At 39.4% G+C, this 21820-nt stretch overlaps 1 protein-coding gene across 4 annotated transcripts in view; it reads right to left on the bottom strand.

Moving 5' to 3' along the window:
- LOC131973026 (glutamate receptor 2-like) overlaps positions 1 to 21820 on the bottom strand; it is a 100650-nt gene that overhangs the window by 55296 nt on the left and 23534 nt on the right. For all 4 annotated transcript variants that reach the window (XM_059334881.1, XM_059334886.1, XM_059334865.1 and 1 more), the window contains exons 3-10: positions 20183 to 20422; positions 15053 to 15174; positions 13152 to 13226; positions 12357 to 12410; positions 11108 to 11266; positions 5389 to 5556; positions 896 to 1000; positions 690 to 797 (exon numbers count right to left, since the gene is read on the bottom strand). In XM_059334881.1, coding sequence (XP_059190864.1) covers positions 690 to 797; positions 896 to 1000; positions 5389 to 5556; positions 11108 to 11266; positions 12357 to 12410; positions 13152 to 13226; positions 15053 to 15174; positions 20183 to 20422 — 1031 coding nt within the window. The remainder of the gene's footprint in view (positions 1 to 689; positions 798 to 895; positions 1001 to 5388; positions 5557 to 11107; positions 11267 to 12356; positions 12411 to 13151; positions 13227 to 15052; positions 15175 to 20182; positions 20423 to 21820) is intronic.

The raw sequence follows: 21820 nt of genomic DNA, 5'->3' as shown, positions 1-21820 counted from the left end.
AAATAGTTTCCAGCGAATATATATCAATGTTCAATGTGTATGTGCTGGATGGTGTGGTACCTTATGAAAAGTAAGTGTTTTATGGAGTTGCAGACGTTGTAGTGTGGCATGTAATGTACGAATACATACTTCCTACGGGCTCTGCACTAGTCTGCAAAAAAAAAAGTGTTTGCTACTGTGGTAGAAATCCGTTGAAAATGAACACAAGGCATTGTCTCCTCAGAGTTGTTCTGATCAGTGGAATTGTCTGTAATTCGAATCTACTTGGTCGTCAAGTGTTTTTCTTTAAAGATTTTCTACGACACTACTATCAGTCCAAGAGGAGGATGGGATGAGTAAAATGACACACGTGCAGATTTTTTGTTATTTTAGGTTTTACACCGTGTAAATTGGAATTAGGGTTGTAAATCTTACCTTACTTACTAATTATTTTCAAGATAAAAATAATACATTTGTGGAGCACTGTGAACTAGGCGCAGATTGTTCCTTTTCCTCAGGTTAGAGTTCTCTTATTCCCTTTATGTCAAGAAGGCAAGAGAGGGCAAAAACATTTAGTGCCCAGTTAATTAAGCTGCTGTCAGAGCTCAGCTTGTGTACTGACGCTTATTTCCATTGTGACTTCTACATTAGTGGGTGTTTTGTCAGTTGGCCTGCACATGAACATTGAGAGTCAATCACTTGTTTCTTACCAGTATAGTTGTGACGATGACTGTTTTGTTCTCCATTCCCATGGTGTCGTTGGGGTAGAGGTCCGACTTTGTCACCACCATCTTATCCACCTCATTCCAATATCCAATCTAAGAACACACACACACACACACACACACACACATGACATATCTCACAGCTACATGCTGTAATGGTATTCATGATGGTGAATTTACTGCTCACTTACCTTAACAGGTCCATTGTTCTTCAGCTCCATGACTGTCACTGAGTAGTTGATTCTTTTTCCATACTGGTCAAACTGAATGTTCCCAGTTAAGCCATCTACACGCACCTACACACACACACACACACACACACACACACACACACACACACACACACACAAATGAAATATGTAGTTGAAGTATTAATACCAATAACATATGTATTAGGCAACAAAAGATCTCTTAATTATGTTTTGACCAAAACCAAGGAAACCTTCCCTCGTCATCTGAATGAGTTTAAAGAACAAAATGCTTTATTTATAGATTGCTGCCTTTTGGTTTATCTGGTTTACTGAACAGCAGATTATATTGCTATGAGACTGGAATTTACAACTCTGGCTGCAATCATTAAATCTGTTGTCATAATGTATTCCATCGATGGAATAAAGGATGACACATCTCTACTCCCTCTCTCTGTACAAGTGTAATGGAGTTAATGAGTTCATAAGAAATTTGATTCCACTTGCCATATAAAAACGCATCTCTCAACAACCATAGTAACTGAATGCAGCACCCCTGTGGTTTAGAGTCGTGCACCCCGGGGGGCAGCAACAGTTGGACCTTCGTGGCTCACTGGTAGGTTCACGGGCTATGAGCTCCGTCATTTTTTATATTAATTACTTTAATTTCACTGCAGATGGGTGGTTTAAGTTGTGTTTGTTTGAACATACAGCTCCCTGACGGTTGAGCCCATCCTTTTTCGTAGAAAGTTGACGGTGTTTTTCTTTTATGTTTGTTTACAAAATGGCTAGTGCTACAAGTTAGCTAACCTGCGCTGTCTTTTCATTTTATATTTTCCAGATGTGTATGTGTGTGTGAGAGAGCAAAACTGGCTTACTGTACAATTGATTCCTGTGCCAGAATAAACGGCTGGATGCCAATTGAGATGGTTGTCTTCGTCTCGTCGTAAAATTACACAACGCAAGAGAGAGAGTACCAAGCCGCTACACAAGCTTCTCACTGTCAGCCAAAATATTCCCATTAAGGCCACTGATATTGTGTGCTGGTCATTTGGAGCCAGAGTCTGTGCAGTAGGGACAAAAAGTGGAGCCACGGTCTTGCAGCACTCTCAATCAGAGCACAATGCAAGTATCCAATGGTGTTAGGCAGGGAGGAATTTTGTCCCCTGTCTTATTTAATCTATATATGGATGAGCTGTCTAGGAAACTGAATGGTTGCAACACCGGCTGTATGATTGGTGGCATGCTGGTGAATCATCTTATGCAGATGACCTTGTTACTTTTAGTCCGAGTCGTGCTTGGCAGCAGGAGCTTCTTAACCCTCTGGAGTCCATCTATTTATTGAAAATACACGTTTTATTTACAGTAATAACTTTATTTATATATGATATGTAGACAAGCTGAGAAAGCCAGTTGAAAGTACATCATAGGAGCTTTCACAGTGTGCCATTTATGTTTCTAGACCATTTTTAAAATGTGAATTTTCTTTCTACAATGAAAACTATTACTATTTTTAATTTACGTGCAAATAGACTGTTTTGGAGTTTTATTATTTATTATTTTTTCTGCTGTTTTTGTGTGTATAAATGGTAAAAAAAAAAAAAAAAAAAGGTAAATTTCCATAGAAACCTGTCTTTTGTTTGTATTTTGGGTTGCTGGCAGCTTTATACTTTGTCAATTAAAATAAAATGAAACATCTGACTGATAGCCAAGTTTGTGTGGAGAAAAAGGAGCCATGCATGTGATGTAAGGACAGACTGAAAGATGCTAAACAGAGACAGAAATGAATGCATAGGAAGTTGACAAATTTGAACCAAAATCTCCTGGACTTCAGAGGTTTAATATATGCTATGACTATGGTGTGGAATTTGATATAAAATATAATTCCAGCAAAAGTGCTGTTTTAATATGCAGAACGAAACAGGATAAATTGCTTAATTACCCTATGTTCAAACTATCCAATAATTGTCTTGAGGTCTGCAAAAATATGAAATAGCTTGGTCATTGTATTGCAGATGATATGAATGATGATGATGACATATACACACAGTGTTGTAAGTTATATGCACAGGCAAACACCATAGCACGTAAGTTTAGCTGCTGTTCTACTCAAGTTAAAGTGGCTCTGTTCAAAGTTTACTGCACACCATCTATACTGTCCATCTGTGGTCTTCTTACAAAAAATCCAGCATGCAGAAGTTACAAGTTGCCTACAATGATGCAATGATAATTTTACTGCAGGTTCCCAGAGGAGGGAGTGCTAGTCAGATGTTTGTATTTGTAGGAGTTAGCACACTGAAAGCATTTTGAAGAAATTTGATGTTTACGTTTATGCAGCGTCTGGATGAGTCCACCAACAGTATCATGGTGGTACTCTGAGATCCCTTTGTGAGCTGCTCCAAGTACACATCCAGACTGAGTACATTGGCTGAAATGTCTGTATGTATTTTATCATATTATCATTACTATTGTTATTATATATTATATACTGTACCCTTGCTGTCTAGTCACAATAACATTATTACCATCATATCATCAGTATAATGACCATCATCTTGCCACTGTACCTTACCTACCAACTCATCTTCTCTTTAACTTCTTAAGTCTCCTTGTTCTATTCTGTGTTTTTTCTATTGTTGTTTTTATTTATTCTACCTCAGTATTTTATTCTATTGAATTTTATTGTACTTAAATACCGGACTGCTGTGACAGTCCCCTTCGGGGATGAATAAAGTAATCAGTCTGTCTGTCTGTCTGTCTGTCTGTCTTAATTCTTCTTGTATTTGTTTTTCTTGTTTGTTTGCTTGTCTTGTTTTTTTTGTTTTTATCTGTCCTGTCTTGCGTGGCTTCTGGACATGAGTCTGGCAAAATAAACTGAATTTAATTTAATTGTCAATCACAAATTCTGGAAGCACCAAACTGTAAGACCCTTCATCTTTATATGCTGTCTATGTTCTATATACATTACTAAGTAATATTCTGCACGTTTTGCAAGATGACCCTGCTTTTGTTTGCTTGTTCACGCATCCAAATATGGCCCTACATCCTGGACGTCTGAGCTTTCCACCAGCCATCACACACAACCGTTTTCAACAGTCTCTGTTTCAGCATCTGTTCTGCACTGCCTGTCTACAGTCTATAGTCTGGAGAGTGCACCCCAACGTTTATTTAATGACAAATTAAAATAAATTAAATAGCAGTCAATATTAATAACATGAGTTAAAACACAGGAGAACATCCATTGCAATTTTAAATGAAAACATACAACAGGGTTGAATGATGACTGGCCATGACACACAGCCAACTGTGCCTACAAATCTTCTTCAAATCTTTTCATAGTAAGTAAACAAAACATTTTTTTTTGCTTTGCACAACCTAATCCAGCCAAAAAAATGGGTTCTTTAGGAACCTATAAGAAAACTAAAATTCAAACTTTTAAATAATGCCTTTCGAATCCCAATTTGCTAATTTGGAACAGGTTCTCTGTGCCTAACCCTAGAACTGGGTCAGTCTATCTCTCTTCTTATGCTGGGTTTACACCAAAAGCTGAAAGTCTTTAGTAAATCTAGGAGTTTTACTGGAGTCACAGCGCTCCGTCATCTCCATGGTTAAGTTTAAGGTAGTAATCTGCTCTGTTTCATATCAGTCTTTTCTTAGTCTTGGGTTTGATCATATAAAACATGTTTGATATTATCTCAAGTCTCAGTGACGTAACACAATCACCAACTAATAGATGAGCGGGGGAAAGGTCCCCGGTTCCAGACCGGCCAGTAAAACCACTTCCACAGGAAAAAGTCACATCACAATATGTCACAATGTCATATATTTAGATTTTGGGGCACTGTTTCTTAGTAAAGAGTAAGGAGACCCAGTTATATATATATACATATATATATATATATATATATATATATATATATATATATAAATCTATACATTAATAAGTAATAAATAATCAATAATTAATGTGTGATTAACTAAATGAAAGTTGAAAGAGCTGATAAATATAACTAATTAATTAAAACACATAATTAAATAGGACATAAATGTATATCATGAATTAATTTCTAAATGTTCCTTTCCTTTATTCTTCCTAATATCTATTTTTACTGTTAAATAGTCAACATTTCATGTGATAAAAACAGAAACCCTTTTTCAGCTTTGTGAGGGGGTATTTGTTCTCTTCTTTTTGTTGTTTCCACTGAGTCACACACTAGAGCAGCTGGAGCCAAAAGCTGCTTCTCCTCCATTTAGTCAGTTTTTACTAAGAGCAAGATAGGAAAAAACAGCTAAAAGAATCTAGTTGTAGTCTTGTAAATCGTGACCCTGAAAGATTATCACTCTGTCTAAAATCTCAGTGTGAGACTAAAAACTCTCAACACTTGTCTTTAGATGTGAGCAGGTGTGAGCTGATAGATTTCCGGGGGTCTTTCCAAATCTTTTCAGTCTTCTGGTGTATACGTAACATAAGTGAGAAGTTTCTAATCCATGATTACCTGTTTTAGTGCACGTTCAATCTCCACCCCCTGTGCCCAGGGAACGGCTGGATTGGCAAGACAGTCCCCACTGTTGCCGCGACGACTCATATCTATTCTCTGCTTGTGAAGGAAGCGGAACGCATCAGTCATCACATGGACAGCATCATAGGTGAGGGCAGAGGTGTACTGAAAGAAACAAGCATGGGCAAAAATCATTATTACCTCAATAGCCTGATACCTGTGAAAGTATAATCCACTGTGGGTACCATGACCTGTAAAACTGGATCCGTCTCTATGTCAGCTCATTATTACAGAAACATTTTTAACCAAAATCAAACATTTTCCAAAAATGGAGGACACTGTTGTAATCATGCAAATGTACTGACATGCCCAAAGTATCCAAACACATCTTTTATTTTTGTACATAGAGTGCCATAGAGTGAGGAGGATGTGGGTGCATAACATGCATTTGTGCATTTGTGATTCGCCCACATCCATGGAGCTCCCACTCCTGAACTTACACCAGTTTGCAGTTACCTTTATTAGCATTAAACTTTTTGTTCATCAGGAAACTCTGTAAATGAGCAGCCAGAAGACGTCAGAGAGACAACCAGAGAATATTCTCCCTAAAATATGATCCAGTTTCACCAATTACAGCTTGTAACAAATTACATGACTTGAAGTTACTGTAATGTTACAGAAATCTTTTTTTAACATGTTATATTGCCTTGTCATTGCTGAACATAATATATAATGCCAAACACTGCTGTTATTCCCTGTCAAATAATGCTGCAACGCATGTGCAGAACCAAGCCAGGAGCCAGGGAGCTCATAGCAAAAATCCAAGAGCATTGAATACATATTTTATTTGACCCTTTATAACATATACAATCTAAAGTCACTGTTTAATATGAATTTGTAATCTATTTTAATAATGTTAAGGTATTTTCTGACAGTTTTAGAGACACTGTGAGCAAAATTAATTACTGCAACACATTTTTAAATAAAAAAAACAACGAAAGTTTTAGGGGTTTTTTCTTTGGCAAGCACTTAAATATGCTCATGGGTAGCTGGTATCACCAAAATGTATTTTATTAAAATATACACATATTTTAATGCAAACAATTCTATCATTACCGTAACATTTAACAATATCAATTTTCATTCAGATTTTGTTCTTTATACATTGTTAAAAAACATTATGTTTGATTATATTCTGTTAAATTAAACATTTAAACAAATGTATATTTATTTTTATAAAGTTTATTAAATATTTATTTTGTATAAGTGTGGGGAAACCATGAAATTCTTATCTGGATGCATTATGGTAAAGAATTTGTGAATCAAACATATGTTTAAAAATATTTAAAAAATGATTTTAACAGAAAACAATGAATTGTGCCTCATTATGGCTATATTATTCATTCATATAAAAGTGAAATATATTTAGTTTAATAAAGTATGTCCTTATAATCTTTACAGACATAACTTAGACTGGCTCCATGAGAAACACCCAGGTAGCTGAACCGGGAACAAGGAAGAATAAACAACACTTGAACTCTATCAATACTGGCGATAGAGTCTGAACTGATCTGGTTAGTTTTTGTGAGAAGAAAGAGCAGAAAGAAGACCATTACATGAGTACAGCCAGTGATTTCTAAGGTTCTGATATTATGCTAGCTATTCTTGGTGTATCATTGGTGATATGATAAAAAGCATGCTGATTGGTGAGAGCTTGGTTTCTATGGTATCGCAGCTGTTACAGTTTATCGTCACTCTGTCTGCGGACAAAATATTGTACTTGTTGTTGTTTATTTGGTTGTCATGAATATAATAATAACTAGAAAATTTCCTCTGGGGAAATTTTGAAAGGGCCACGGGGGCTACTGCTGGTGTGTTTACACTATGATGAGATTCTTCAGAGATTTCAAACTATGCCCTTTAACCTCAAAATGTGCGTGTGTGTGTGTATGTGTAATTAAAATCACATAAAGTTACTGTGTGTGTGTGTGTGTGTGTGTGTGTGTGTGTGTGTGTGTGCGTGTGTTTGAAGCATGTGTATGCATGTGTGAGGAGTGTGCATGCTTACGCGCATGTGTGTGTGTGTGTGTGTGTGTATCTGTAACTGTAATCACATCAAAGATCAAAGGCAATCAGATCAAAGCAATCAACAGAATTAACTGACACCTGCTAATGTCCCGGTACATTGACAGGTGGAATTTCTGGCCTCAAACAGAAAGCATTTTTGGCAAAACCATAATACCTATCATTGATCCGACTTCACTTTGAGTGCCCCGAGTTCTTCGTGAACGTCTACATATGATTTTTTTAAAGAAAAATTAAAAAATAGCTTTGTTAGAGCGATCTAAAAAAACTGTTCCATCTTGCTTTTTTCCGAAATCCTCCTACGTTTTTAATATGGGACCCAATGAGGCTGTTGGTGGTGTTGGTGGTGCATCTGTGCATCGTACGCCCAAACTATAACTCTGACAGCTTTACCAGAAAGATGTGAGGGAGAAGACAAATTTTCCTACATTTCTATGTATAAATTATTTCTGTAGAGTGGAATTTGCAGCCTGGAGCTCAGTTTTCAAATTTATTTTTTGACAATTTTTTCTCTCCCTCTACACTCTGGCGATGATGTCACACACTGTGACATGAACATTCCGTGCAATACACACCCATTATAATCTCAGAATTTCTCAAAAAATGATCATGGTCATTGAACAGGGATTGATAAAAACGATATGACCTATCGAAACGTGGATTAATACACCGATACACAAGACTAGTGTCTACTGTTTAAAGTTTAAATGGAGTCTCTAGGTGAAATTATGCCGGAGAAGTAGATGTTTAAAAAGCGGAGCTTTGCCCCGAGCACTGGTCCCTAATTGCTGTATGGGACCAGTGCTCGGTGCGATTGCCCTAAGGCCCTAATAATGAATTTTATTTGTAAAGCACTTTTCATATAGAAATCTCAAAGTGCTACAGAAACCAGAAACAAAAAAAACAAAAGACTAAGAGAAAACTCAGACACATTAAAATCAGCAGTAGATAAAACAGACACAGGTAATAAAGTACATTATTAAGAGATTAAGGTGCAGATACAATAATAAAAACATCTAGGGACAACCTAAAAATGCCAGGCTGTTACAGTAATCAAGCCTTATGGAGATTACCTAGAGGAGATTGACATTGTGAGGGACTGACATCCCGTCACTATTCCAGTTGCTCATCCTCAAAGAGAGTTCAGTGGAGCGGACAGCTCCTCAGAATGGTGTAATGAGACCTTCATAATGTTTTATAAAATTATGAAGCAGCTGCAGCATATACTGGAAAGACTGTCGGCTTTTCTCATATTATTCACACATTGTGGCCTTTTGTCATTTGGTCTATTTATTTTGTCTCCAAGGTGTTGTGTTTATGCAATAAGAAGTACTTGATTACTTGATACTTGGTTGTTCTGGGAAACATAAGGCCATTGTATCTTTGCATCTCTGTGCCAGGATATGTAATATAATGTAACAGGTTACATAGACAATATGATTATTTATTTTAGGTGTACCTACGCAAACCAGTAATCGATGACTGTGCAAGTGTGTGTGAGTAAGATAAATATCATAAACTAATTTGGGGTAGGTGTACACTATATTGGGGTAGGTGTACACTGCAAAAAAGGTGTGTCTAAAAACAAGATAAAACACTAACTCCGAAATGATCTTGCTGCATGGACAGATAATTTCACTTGACAAGATTTCTTAAATTAAGATTATTAAATCTAGAAATAAGCATGTTGTACGCTTAAAATTTTTATCTTGTTTTTAGACACCACTTTTTTGCAGTGTAGCAGTATGTGATTGCATATGCCATTAGGCTTCACACTGTATGCTAACTTGAAATTGTTACCACTGGCCCTGGAAAGTACTGTTCCAGTTATCTTCATCTTATGATTCTGCATGATGGAAGATATCTACAGGTGTTGATAATGTCCTTCAGTTTGCAGTCCCACAGTGAAGCCTGTCATTGTACATTCTGTATAAGATACAGGTATGATAAAGACCTATAGCCTAAAATGAATGTACTGGATATATATATATACCAGGGGTCGGCAACCTCTACTAACTAAAGAGCCATTGTTGGCCACAAAAAGGAAAAAATATCATAATGGAGCCGCAAACAGTATCTTGAGCCTTACTATGGAGACAAAACAGCCTACTACGTCTAAATTACCCTACCAACAATACTAATAGGTCTTAATGAGCATTTATTAGTATGATTTTGTCAGAATGCTGCCAGGACCCAAGTGCAAATGAGAGGCTGGACACTTAAGAAATATCTCAGGAGATTTGGAATTTAAAGGAAACTCAAAACTAGACTTGATGCCCAGTTAAGATGCCAAGCCGTGGAATTTCTTAAGCTATGGTGCACATTTTAATTGACTAAAATGTGAGAAATAACATAAAATGTAATGCCGTATATAAGCAACACATTTTTTATAATTGAAGAATACAAATTGCTTTGGGCCTACACCAACAATCGTTGAAAATTAAAATCTAAAGAAATAGAACATTTTTTTTATTTGGTATAATTATTTTGTCGCAGCTACAGGGAGCTTGCAGATGGCCTGAAGGGCCACGTGTGGCTCTGGAGCTTCAGGTTGCCTACCCCTGGTATATACTTATTACTAGATCATGTTTGGATGGAGTGCCTCACAGGTTTTTTGTGCCCAGGGACCTCGACATTCTTAATCCGGTGTGCCCATGCAGAACCACTAACTGTTAAGTTGCACATCTCAATAGGGAGCACATATCATCAAAACAAAGAGAACTTATATAGATGATTATGCATATGCAGACGATTATTGTTGGATGAGGACTGTTGCTGTCCCGCTGCTGTGGTCATGCTCACACTGTCTTATCACTACTATTACTATGATCAGCACAGATCGTGGATGGGTCCGGACTCTTCCCTGCCAGACTGGGACGGGGATCCCTCCTCTGTTGCTCTGCCTGAGGTTAAAAGGTTTTATTCAGAGTTTTTCTTTGTCTGCAAGGGTCAATGGACAGTGTGTGTCATTTCCTGTACAGACTGTAAAGCCCTTCAAGGCAAATTTGTGATTCTGGGCTATATAAATAACACTGAATATAATTGAATTGAATGGGGAAGACCCAGAACACGGTGGAGGGATTATATCTCTCTTCTGGCCTGGGAACGTCCTGCTGCCCCCGCGACCCGGCCCCGGATAAGCAGAGGAAAATGGATGGATGGATGGTTTTCTGAATTGTACAGTACTAGTTTATGTAAAGAGAAGGATGTTGAATTACTATGTCTATCATTAATATTGTTGTTATTAATTTAAAGTGTTTTAACCTTCTACTGGGGTGTGTGTAATTGTATTTTTATGACAGAGAGCAGGCATTGCAACAATATGGTAATATGTATACCATTAACAATCTTAACTTATGTTGGATTGAGGTAAATATTTTTGTCATAAGGTTATTAGTAGAGTACTGATAAATTACAAATAGTGACTTACAATACAAAATCATTCTGAGCAGCCTGACTATATTTTTATTTTATCCCAGTTATTTCCGATTCATCTCCATAAATTCCCAATGATTCCTATTGAAATGTTCCATATTTGATATTCTTTGGATTTTTTAAATTCAAAGCCAAGGGCTGAGAAAGGACTCACTCTGGCCAGGCTGTGAACTAATGTTGAATGTCCAAATCTTACTCTGATCCGTGTGTCTGCTCCAGGATACTCCTTCTCTTCAAGGGCCTCCCATCGTTGGTCAAACTTTACCACCACAGGATCATCAAAATCTACTATCTGAAACCCAGACACATTCGCTCCTCCATACTGGATTTTTGAGAGGTCTCCATCTACAAAACCCTGAAACAAGGACAACAGAAAACTTATTTCACTTGATGACGCTTTAAACATATTTCATTCTCTGAGATGATATAAGGTCTCACACCATGCATGCCATGTGGTCTGAGTCCAGAAATTGACTAATGGGGAAGTGGGGAAATATGGCTCATGACGTAGTAAGGTCGTCTAGTAAGTGGAAGGTTCCTAGTTCAATTCCTGGCTCCTCCACAGAGTGGTAAAGTGTCCATGAGCGAGATATTGAGCCCCTAAATGCTCCTGATGGCACCCTGTAGCAGTTTGGGTAACACTTTAGATAATGGAACACATATTCAACATGAATTAGTTGCTTATTAGCATGCAAATAAGTAACATATTGGCTCTTAATTATTCATTATTAAGTAGTTATAAATGCCTTATTCTGCATGGTCTTATTATACAACCAGTAAGACATTAACTAAGAGTTTTCCCTCAATTTGGGATGAGGATTGGTGGATTGTAATGTCCATACAAAGTAAAGCATATTAAGATCATAACTCATATACAACAACTTCCTTACTTACTACCAATAAGCAATAATTCTGAGGTTATTGAGGGAAAACTCGTAGTTAATGTCTTACTGGTTGTATAATAAGGTCATGCAGAATAAGGCATTAATAACTACCTAATAATGACTCATTAAGAGCCAATATGTTACTTATTTGCATGCTGATAAGCAACTAATTAATGTTGAATATGTGTTCCCTAATATAAACTGTTACCCAGTTTGGTTTTGCCTACTGGTGGCATATCAGATACAGAACATCCAACAAAGCAAGCTTATGAATAGATAAGAGTAAAAATGCAGGTTTCCTTTCTACCTTTCACTTAACGTGGCTATGGTTTGTGATCAAACGGGCAATTAATGCTGGAGCAATCCATGCTGCCTGACATATGCTTCCTATCTGATTGCCTGCACACCTGTTGCAGCTTGTTTGGATGTGAAGACTTGTTCTTTAAGAACAAGAAGAAGAATTTATGGCTGCAGTAACCCAATGTAGATTATAACATATGTTTTATCAGCTAAACATAGTAACTTTTGGTCTGTTTGTACCAAAGACAGCCACTGACTCACCAAATTGGCGATAATATAGTGGTATCCCTTCACGTGCCTGCCTATTGTTATCACCTGGTGGGAAAAGAGAAGAAGTTGGGTCAAAAGGATATTAATATAAAAACTCTCATAGGAACTTACTTTTGTTTTTGTAAATGTACACTCAATTCTGAATTTGATGCATTTTGGGGTACAAAGGATATTTCAATGTTTCCAATATTTCCAAACCATAAAAAAAGAGTTTTGATTCTTTCGTTTTAGTCACTCATTAAAAAAATGTAAATACACAATGTTGGACGGGGTTTCTCTTGAACAGTGACACTTTGGGTAGATAATGTCATATTTATGTTTGTTTCGAGACTGAGAAGGAGAGAGGTTGTGGTCATGTCGTCAGCAGCTGATTATAAACAAAGCAGCATGGCTAATTATGCACAGCTTCTCTGCTGATCATAAACATAGCGATTGTGAATTAACCGGCATCACTAACTGTGCACAGAGTGTCTGGTGCTTGTTGTAAACAAACAGAGATCGCTAAGTGAACACCTCCTGCAGCAGCAGCACATACACACTGTACTGCTACAGAGCTAACTGTTAGCCTGTTAGCAATTTGCACACTGGCAGGAGGACTGTGCAGCTCCGATTCGTTCTTACTCTTGTCCTTTTTCTTTTACTGCCTCCACAGTTCACAAATAGAAGTTTGGATAGCTCACAAATCCCGCGAGACTGATTTTTAACGTGACGAGAAATATCGTTGAGTTTAATCTCGCCACACTCCTATTAATTAGCAGTAGTAGCAGTGAAATGGCTGGAATGGACCTGCTCCATGATGTCTTTGACTTTGTCTTGTTCACAGTCAAGGATTATGCGCCGCTCCTTACGGATCTCCAGGTCCTAAAAAACAAATATAACAACAGTGTGAGTCTGAATGTTTTGCTGGGCTGTAGCATGAAATGCAGTTCTGAAAACACCAAGTTCATTTTTCTGCAGTGAGGATTCTCCTCACCTGCTCCAGTTTGGTATTTGGCTAGCTGTGGCAGTATAGCTGCAGTAGAAAGTGAGTCACCAGCTGCACACTGCTTTCTGCCTGCCATCAAAGGCCAGGTCAATGACAAACTGTGGAAGTTTGTGTGCTATTTTGGTCACTTTTACTGTTGGGTAAATGAACCAGTGTAGACCTCACAAAATCACAGAAACCAATAACTTGTAACACTGCACACTGCTGAACATATTAGTGATGCTTTATTACACAGATCCCATAGTATCATAATCACTTTAAAGACAGGAAGTGGTACATGAATGTAAATGTATTTTTCAGCTTCCTAGAAAAGGCAATGTAATCTGGTAGTAATTATATCAAAAATTGTAAAATTTGTATATCTGATTTATTAGTTTAAGTTATTTTCTAACATACCCTAGATGTTGGCGTGTTCAGCAACAAGTCACCTGGAAATGCCAAAATGTGTGTGTACAATACACATATATAAAGACTAAACTTTACAATATACAATTTCATATCGTACATTTCCATCAAACAACTGCTCCTTAACACTAGCCATCTTGATCTCTGCGCTTTTCTATGTAATGAAAAAATGGTGGTTTCAATTTTTTTCATGGTTAATCAACAATTGTATAACTGTCATTATTTTCCTCATAGATTGTACCATATACATTTCTAAAAACCTAAAATACATAAAATATTACTTTATGTGTAAAAGAAAGTTTATAATATTTCACATGATGAAAAATGATTGAAAAATGGAAAATCAATAAATCACACCAGGGATTGAATATGAGTCAAATTTCATGTTTCCTGCATAGAAATTAGTTTACAACTCTATCCATTTAAACGTTATAACTGCTTATGTCCAAAACAGCATTTTCTACGCGAGAAAAGCACACTTTGGCCCAATCATAGACACTAAAGATGGTAAATCAATAATTCACACCAGGGATTGAATTTGAGTGCAATTGCATGTTTCCTTCATAAAAATTAGTTTCCCACTATATCTCTTCAAAAGTTATCACTGTTTATATCCAACACGGCGTTTTCTACGTGAGAAAAGCTTACTTTGACCATAGAATCTAATTATGGTAAATCAATAAATCACACCAGGGGTTGAATAGGACTGCTATTGCATGTTTCCTGCATAAAAAATTGTTTCCCACTACATCTCCTCACATGATGAAAAAAGTTGTTTTTGAATTCAGAGCCAGTGATCAGTGTAACAGTGTGCTCCACTCTAACTTTCATGGATAAGATAATATTTTGCACAATCAAAAACACATATTTTCCATCTTGCCGGCTCAGCTGCTTCACATTGATCCCACCTAGAACAGTCTCACCAATTTAACGCCTCTGTTAGTACCTTCGAAGGCGGTACAGAGCCTGGATCATTTGGCCCCCCATCACGCCTCTTGTGCATTCAGATTGCAGGCAAAAGCTTACAGAGGCGTAAATATCGCGCTTGAAATGACTGTCTGGAAGGATCTACTGTCACCAGTCACTTCATTTCTCTAAGGAATTTTCCTGGGTATTACAGACAGGAGATCTACTCTATCTGCTGTGGACACTAAACTGCTCACTGTCATAACTAAAAGTTAATATCTGCGGTAGTGGGTGAAAGATGCCCCCTATCCCTTTGTCTATCCAGTTGCACAATACATGGCATGAATAGGAATAGTGTGCAATGCTCTGTATAAAGATAGAATAGCAGTACCTGAAACAGGGAGCGGTAGGCTTCATCCTTCCTCTCATCTTTGAGGTTTCCAACATTTATCGCTGTGACAACCCATTTTTTCTCTGCTGCAGTGTCTAGTATTACCTGGAGAGTAGAAAGACCTGCAAACACAAACCTATTAGTTCTACAATACTTAAGATATTTTTACTGATGTGTACATGAGGAAAATGATAGCAGCTAAACAGAAAAACACCACTTTCAGTACTGTTGGCATTTTTCAGTACATGCCAGATACAGTTTAGTTAAACTTGGGCGATTGTGTCTATTTCCAGCAGTCAGGGTTACTTGAGGTCGTTGATAGAACTTATTCATAAACATTGTGAGAATATTCTCATAGAGCTCCTAACTGCACCTTGAATTGGATTTTTAACCCCTTGTCCTTAACCTCAGCCCACTGAAAATAGCAGGTAAAAAGACTCTTTGTTCTCCAACAAAGGCAAGTTGCCTTGAAATATATTAGCTAAAACACTGAGATTTTCCAAACTCTGTGTGAAGAAACTCTCTTCTTTGTCAGTATAACTTCTGACACTACAGGATGTCCCTAAGTTATACATATATATACATATATATATGTATTCTCTTCTCTCCTGCACCTTCCACAGGACAGGGTCTGTAGCCAGACTGGCTCGGCTCGCCCTTCCTCTTTTCTCTTTTGGACTCTTCCTCCTATAGCATCTGCAGAAGACAGTTCCAAAAACTCTTCTTTTCATGTGGCCTCCTAGAAAAAGGCCAGGCTAAGAACTTTGCTTAACTTTCAGAAGCAACTGGAGCAAAAGAACCAAATTAGTGCCAAGTTGCTACTTCTGCAAAGAGAACACTTCAGTCTCCATCTGGATTCAAAAAGACTGCATCAGGAACTGCAACTGACTTTTGAGCCTAGTTTTCTTTTTTTTTTCACTGAGTGATTTCCCAGTTAACAAGGAAGTCCTCTTCCCTCCATGAATTTTGGTAACTCTTTTCTGTGTAACAGTAATGGGTTGGCTTGAATATTAGTTTATGCCTCACACAGATACAGGATCTTGCATGCAAAATAACCTCTTATCTAACCCGCCACCATTATCCAACACAAATCACATACAATATACTTTGAATCCCCTTTTGAATATAGAAACACATTCCATGTTTTCTTTGTTCCATGCTCACCATATGTTCTGGCAGAGCAAATGCCTATTTTTCCTTTCTCAACCATCCTTCTTTGTAATTTTACCATGCAGCCAGTTGGAACCCAAGTGTCAATCTTGTCTTTGTTCACACTATCTCTTACACACACACACACACACACACACACATACACACGCCACACGCTCCTCTGTCTGGGACAGAATTCTGACTAAATGTAAAGAAGTGAATAATATCTCTCCATCATAATAATAACAATATTTGGATATTATATAGATTATTAAGCTTTATATATCACAATGTATAAATGAAATATTCCAACCTCACCAGGAGTTCAATGCTCCACTGCTACTCTGCTGACAGCACCACTGATTTCCTTCCTTTTCACTTTTTATGCTGCCAAACAAAACCAGTTTGTTGTGTTGCAGCTGTTGGACGTCAGCGTTTCACTTTCTGACTCTGAGAAATTCCTCTTCTTTTGGATTAAAACTTACTTTAAAACATTGTTTACCTCCTTCAACCAAAAAGATGTGAAAACTTTAAGTCTGTGCTCCAGATGTAAAATATTCAGTGAACTTGTTGGCTTGTTGTTCTTTGTTACGGTGCACTTTGCTAATAACTTTCAGGGCGAGGCATCTGAATCAGGTATATATTATATATTATATATATATTTTAGGGCGTGGTATTTAAATGACACTTGTTTCAAGCCACATTTATCAACAGCCGATCATTGTCGCGCTGTGATTGGAGAGATACGATCGTTTGATAAATCCCTCGTGAACCCTGTCGTAAGACGAAATGTACGCTAAGATCTGCGCTGGTTTCTACGCTCCTTTGATAAATGAGGGCCAATGACTAGAAAAGTTTTATCAAATGTAGTCCAGATTTTTAAGGTTATTTACAGTATCGCTATGATGCTTGTCTACCAGAGGCTAAAATCATTTAGTTCATGGAGTATCTGTAGTGTATGGCTGTACGCCAGGTTAGAGTCATGACGGCATGACGTCAGCCGCAAGCGTAACGTGTGACATGTGTTCTGAGTGTCACCTAATGTTGATTATAATAAAGCACGGAGTTAGCACACAGTCGTTGTCAGCGCCTCCTTAAACATAACATTGGCGACAAGGATGGAGCTTCCACTTTCACCTTTGCCTCCGTTCCTCGCTCTGCCCGGTGAGCCACCGGTCCCGTGGTCCTGCTGGTATGAGTCGTTCGAGACGTTTGTGGCGGCTATGGGTCTCGCCGACGCTCCCGAAGCTAGGACAAGAGCAATGCTAATCCACAGCCTGGGCAACGAGGGACAGCGCATCTTCCGGACTCTCGGACCCGCGCCGGAATACACGGACTGTGTCACCTTGCTCAAGCGACATTTCGCCTTGACACAGAGCGTCGTGGTCGGGCGGATTCACCGGTCACCGACCTCCGGTGTTTGGCCAGCCTCTGTCAGTTCGGCATCTTAGAAGAGGAGATGATTCGGGATCAGCTAGCAGAGCACACAGTTGACCCTAAGCTACGTGAGAAACTGTTTACGTCGCCGGATGACCTGTCACTGTCAAAGGCGGTGGAAATAGCCTTCCAGCTTGAGTCGGCTGCTCAATTAGCATTGCGGCTAGCGGCGCCAAGCCCGACGCCCCCACTCACCACGGCTTTGGCACAGACAGTGGCCCCGTCTGCTCAACCCTCCTCCGACCTCGAGGTAAACGTTGCGGGATGCCGGGGGGCTACAGGACGCCGGCCGTGTGGAAATTGTGGCTCTTCCTCTCACTTCTCACGCGCACCAGTGTGTCCAGCCATGGGGCAGAGGTGCCAGCGCTGCGGTAAGCTAAACCACTTTGCCAAAGTATGCCGCTCCGCACCTGCCTCCGCAAACCCTCAGCCCCGCTCACCCCTGTCTGCCACTGTTACTGGACACTGCTGCCTCCAGATCTCTGCTCAACGAGTCCACAGTCCGGCAGCTCTTCCCCCAACAGGCGATCAGAGCGGACGCAGAGGAGCTGTATGGCTATGGACACACTAGAATCGGCATGGTAGGCACCACCACTTTCTCTGTCCGCTACGGCTCCAGGGCTCTCCCAGCATTCACCTTTCAGGTGTCCCGCCATGGTGCCAACCTTCTGGGGTTCGACTTGTTCTGCGCCCTGGGCTTTTCTATCACAGACAACATGGGGGCCACCATACTGACTGTGTCCACACCCTGGCAACACCGATGGCCGTCACTTCTACCACCCGCAGGCTAACGGCGGAGTGGAAAGGTTCAACCAAACGCTCAAGAACGGGCTCAGAGCACATCTGGCAGACAGCCTCCCGTTTCCATCGGCACTGCAGAGTACTCTGCTCCACTACAGGGAAACACCACACACAACAACGGGCAGTTCTCCAGCTCTCTTGATGTTGGGTCGTGAACTGCAGCTTCCCCTGGATCGTCTGCGCCCTATGACAGGGGAACCCTTCAGCAGCAGCACCGTCCTTGAGGAACAGAGTGGCAGAGCAGCAACAGCGTATGAAGCAGCGGTTTGACAGAGGACATCGAGCGAGATTCCCTGCACTCACAGTGTCGGACTGGCTGCGCATTCGTCGTCCCAGTCGGTCCCACAAACTGCTCTCATTCTGGTCTGCACCACAGCAGATCACAGCACAACTGGGGCCTGCTACCTTCCGCCTGGCCGACGGGTCGCGTTGGCACGCTAACCGCCTTAGGAAGGTGGCGGCGCCATCTGACTCTGAGCAGGCCGCTGCAATCGAGCAGCGTCATGCAGACGCTGACTGGGACATTACGGAGGCACAGCCTGAGGCATGGCCGGAGGCCCTGGCTGCACACCCACCTGAGCCGGATGCACCGGCTGAACCACTGCAGCTCGGGCAGCGCGGATCGGGCCCACCAGAGGCCATCCTACCTCAAAGACTACGTTACAGACTTTTGAAGTTTAGCTAGTGCATAGCCTGTCATGTGGCAGAATAATCCACAGGGCTATGCAGGCAAACCGGTAGTCTTCCCGGTTTTGTCAGCCAGGTTGATTTGTTAAGAGACCGTTCTGCTGTACTGGTTCGAGTTATTTAAAAGGGGGGGTAAATGTAGTGTATGGCTGTATGCCAGGTTAGAGTCATGACGGCATGACGTCAGCCACAAGCGTAACGTGTGACGTGTGTTCTGAGTGTCACCTAATGTTGATTATAATAAAGCACGGAGTTAGCACACAGTCGTTGTCAGCGCCTCCTTAAACATAACAGTATCTACCTTGGTAATTTAAAAACTAAATCAAGGGATTCTTTCATTGCAATTGTGTTAGAAGTTAATGTAACGGAGTTAATGAGTTCATAAGAAATTTGATTACACTTGCCAAATAAAAACGCACCTCTCAACAACCATAGTAACTGAAGGCAGCACCCCTGTGGTTTAGAGTCGTGCACCCTGGGGGGCAGCAGCAGTCGGACCTTCGTGGCTCACTGGTAGGTTCATGGGCTAAGAGCTCCGTCATTTTTTATATTAATTACCTTAATTTCACTGCAGATGGGTGGTTTAAGTTGTGTCTGTTTGAACATACAGCTCCCTGACGGTTGAGCCCGTCCTTTTTCGTAGAAAGTTGACGGTGTTTTTCTTTTATGTTTGTTTACAAAATGGCTAGTGCTACAAGTTAGCTAACCTGCGCTGTCTTTTCATTTGATATTTTCCAGATGTGTATGTGTGTGTGAGAGAGCAAAACTGACTGACTGTACAATTGATTCCTGTGCCAGGTATGATTTTTGTACTGTTTTGTGTTCATGTTGGAAGTAATTAGAACCGTTTGACCTTCGTGGCTCCCTGATGTGTATGTGTGTGAGAGAGAGCAAAACTGACTGACTGTACAATTGATTCCTGGGCCAGAATAAACAGCTGGATGCCAATTGAGATGGTCGTCTTCATCTCGTCGTAAAATTACACAACGCAAGAGAGAGAGTACCAAGCCACTACATTAAGAACCAGCACTAGAATAAACAATGAGACTGCCTTACCTCTATCACTGTCGTATAGATAGGCAAACTTTTCCCATTTGTAGTACTCCACTAACGAAACTAGTGGCCCCTTGATGTCCGGCCTCATCTGGAGAACAAACTGATTCATTCCTTCTGCTGGGAAAGAAGGTGTGATGAAGGAGACGTGTAGCGTCTCACAGAAGGATGTGATGGTGTTTACAGACTTCTTGTCGTAGAAGCCAAAAATGGCGTAGACACCTCGAGAGAACTGGGAACAGACTAGAAGAAACAGACAAAGAGAAACATTTTAATAAAACAAGAAAACACAACAGAGATAGACAAAGAATAAGGATTAAATACAGACCCAGGGGCAGCCATTTAGATTAAATTCTAAGCAGTGTGAAAGTAAGGTTGTCCTTGTCATAACTTATCTGCTAAAGCTTTAGCCCACTGTAATAACATTTAGGCTTTCATGCAGCTGATAATTATTCACATTATATAGTTAGTTATTATAGTTATAGGCAAGAAACTATTGAAATAGTTTTAGAGTAAGTGTGAATGAATTAGGAGTACAGTATTGAGTCTATAACAGAATTAGAATTGATTCCAAAAGATCATTACAAAATTGTTTTTTTTTAGGAATTATGAGAAAATCAATAGGTTTGGTTGCGAGCATTAGACGACTATGCACCATGGACAGCAGGTTTTCTCCTCTACCAACACAGCTGTTTGTTTGTCATCAGTTTGTCGTTTCTCTCGCACAACATGATTGAGCTTCACTCTTACAAAACCCATCATCATTCTCAACTCAGTTGTATATTTTGCTCCAAGAAGAAATTAATGTTATTTTGCATTTGAACGTATCTAAACAATTGTTCATACTAACTGCCGTTCATGAAGTAAGAAAGCAGTCCTGTATCTTTCTTCCCTATACTTTTTTCAAGTACTGGCCTGATCAGGCAGCTTGCTGATTGTATTTACTGGCTTGATGTAAATTGGATCTTGTGGTATTTCATCTAGTTTCAGTGGGCCTACAATGAATGAAAAAGAATGAAAAGAATAGAAAGAAAGAAAAGAATAGATTATTATTGAATAACATCTATTCAATAACAGTAACACAATTAAACTGCATAAATTACACATTCTATAAAAAACAGTAAAATGTGAACCTGAATGTATTATCATGAATCATTATGATAAGCACAACCAGAGCCAGGACCAGAAAATACAAATGACACCCTAATCCTAATCAGGATGCGAGTCTGTAAATGAATGCAGGCAGTCCTACAATGAGACCTGCCAATCTCCGCTCCCACATCAGAGTGTATAAAGGTGTTCAACAAAGACCCTGGCATCAAGTCGAGGAAAGGAGGGTGATGCTTGCAGGTGGCAAGCTTCCTCCCATGGGCTGGGTACAGCTTTAAAAAAAAAAAAAAAAGAAGTTTACTGTGTTCACTATTATAGTGTAGCCCATTAGCAAATTAGTATTTATTCAGTATAAATACTAATCAGTAATTCAGTAAATTCAGTATTTATTTACTGTAATACTGTTTTTACTGTTGAAAATCTGTTCGACTCTGAAAGAGATTAAGTTTGCCAAGGCAACAAAATCCACATCCTTTGTCCACAGCTATATTTAGTTGTTCTACTTAAATGGCCTTCTTCCTACTCTATCTA

The sequence above is a fragment of the Centropristis striata genome, chromosome 1 (genome assembly GCF_030273125.1).
Source record: "Centropristis striata isolate RG_2023a ecotype Rhode Island chromosome 1, C.striata_1.0, whole genome shotgun sequence".
Lineage (NCBI taxonomy): Eukaryota > Metazoa > Chordata > Actinopteri > Perciformes > Serranidae > Centropristis > Centropristis striata.
The sequence above is the reverse complement of the archived record's forward strand: the minus strand, read 5'-3'. Positions and strand labels throughout refer to the sequence as shown.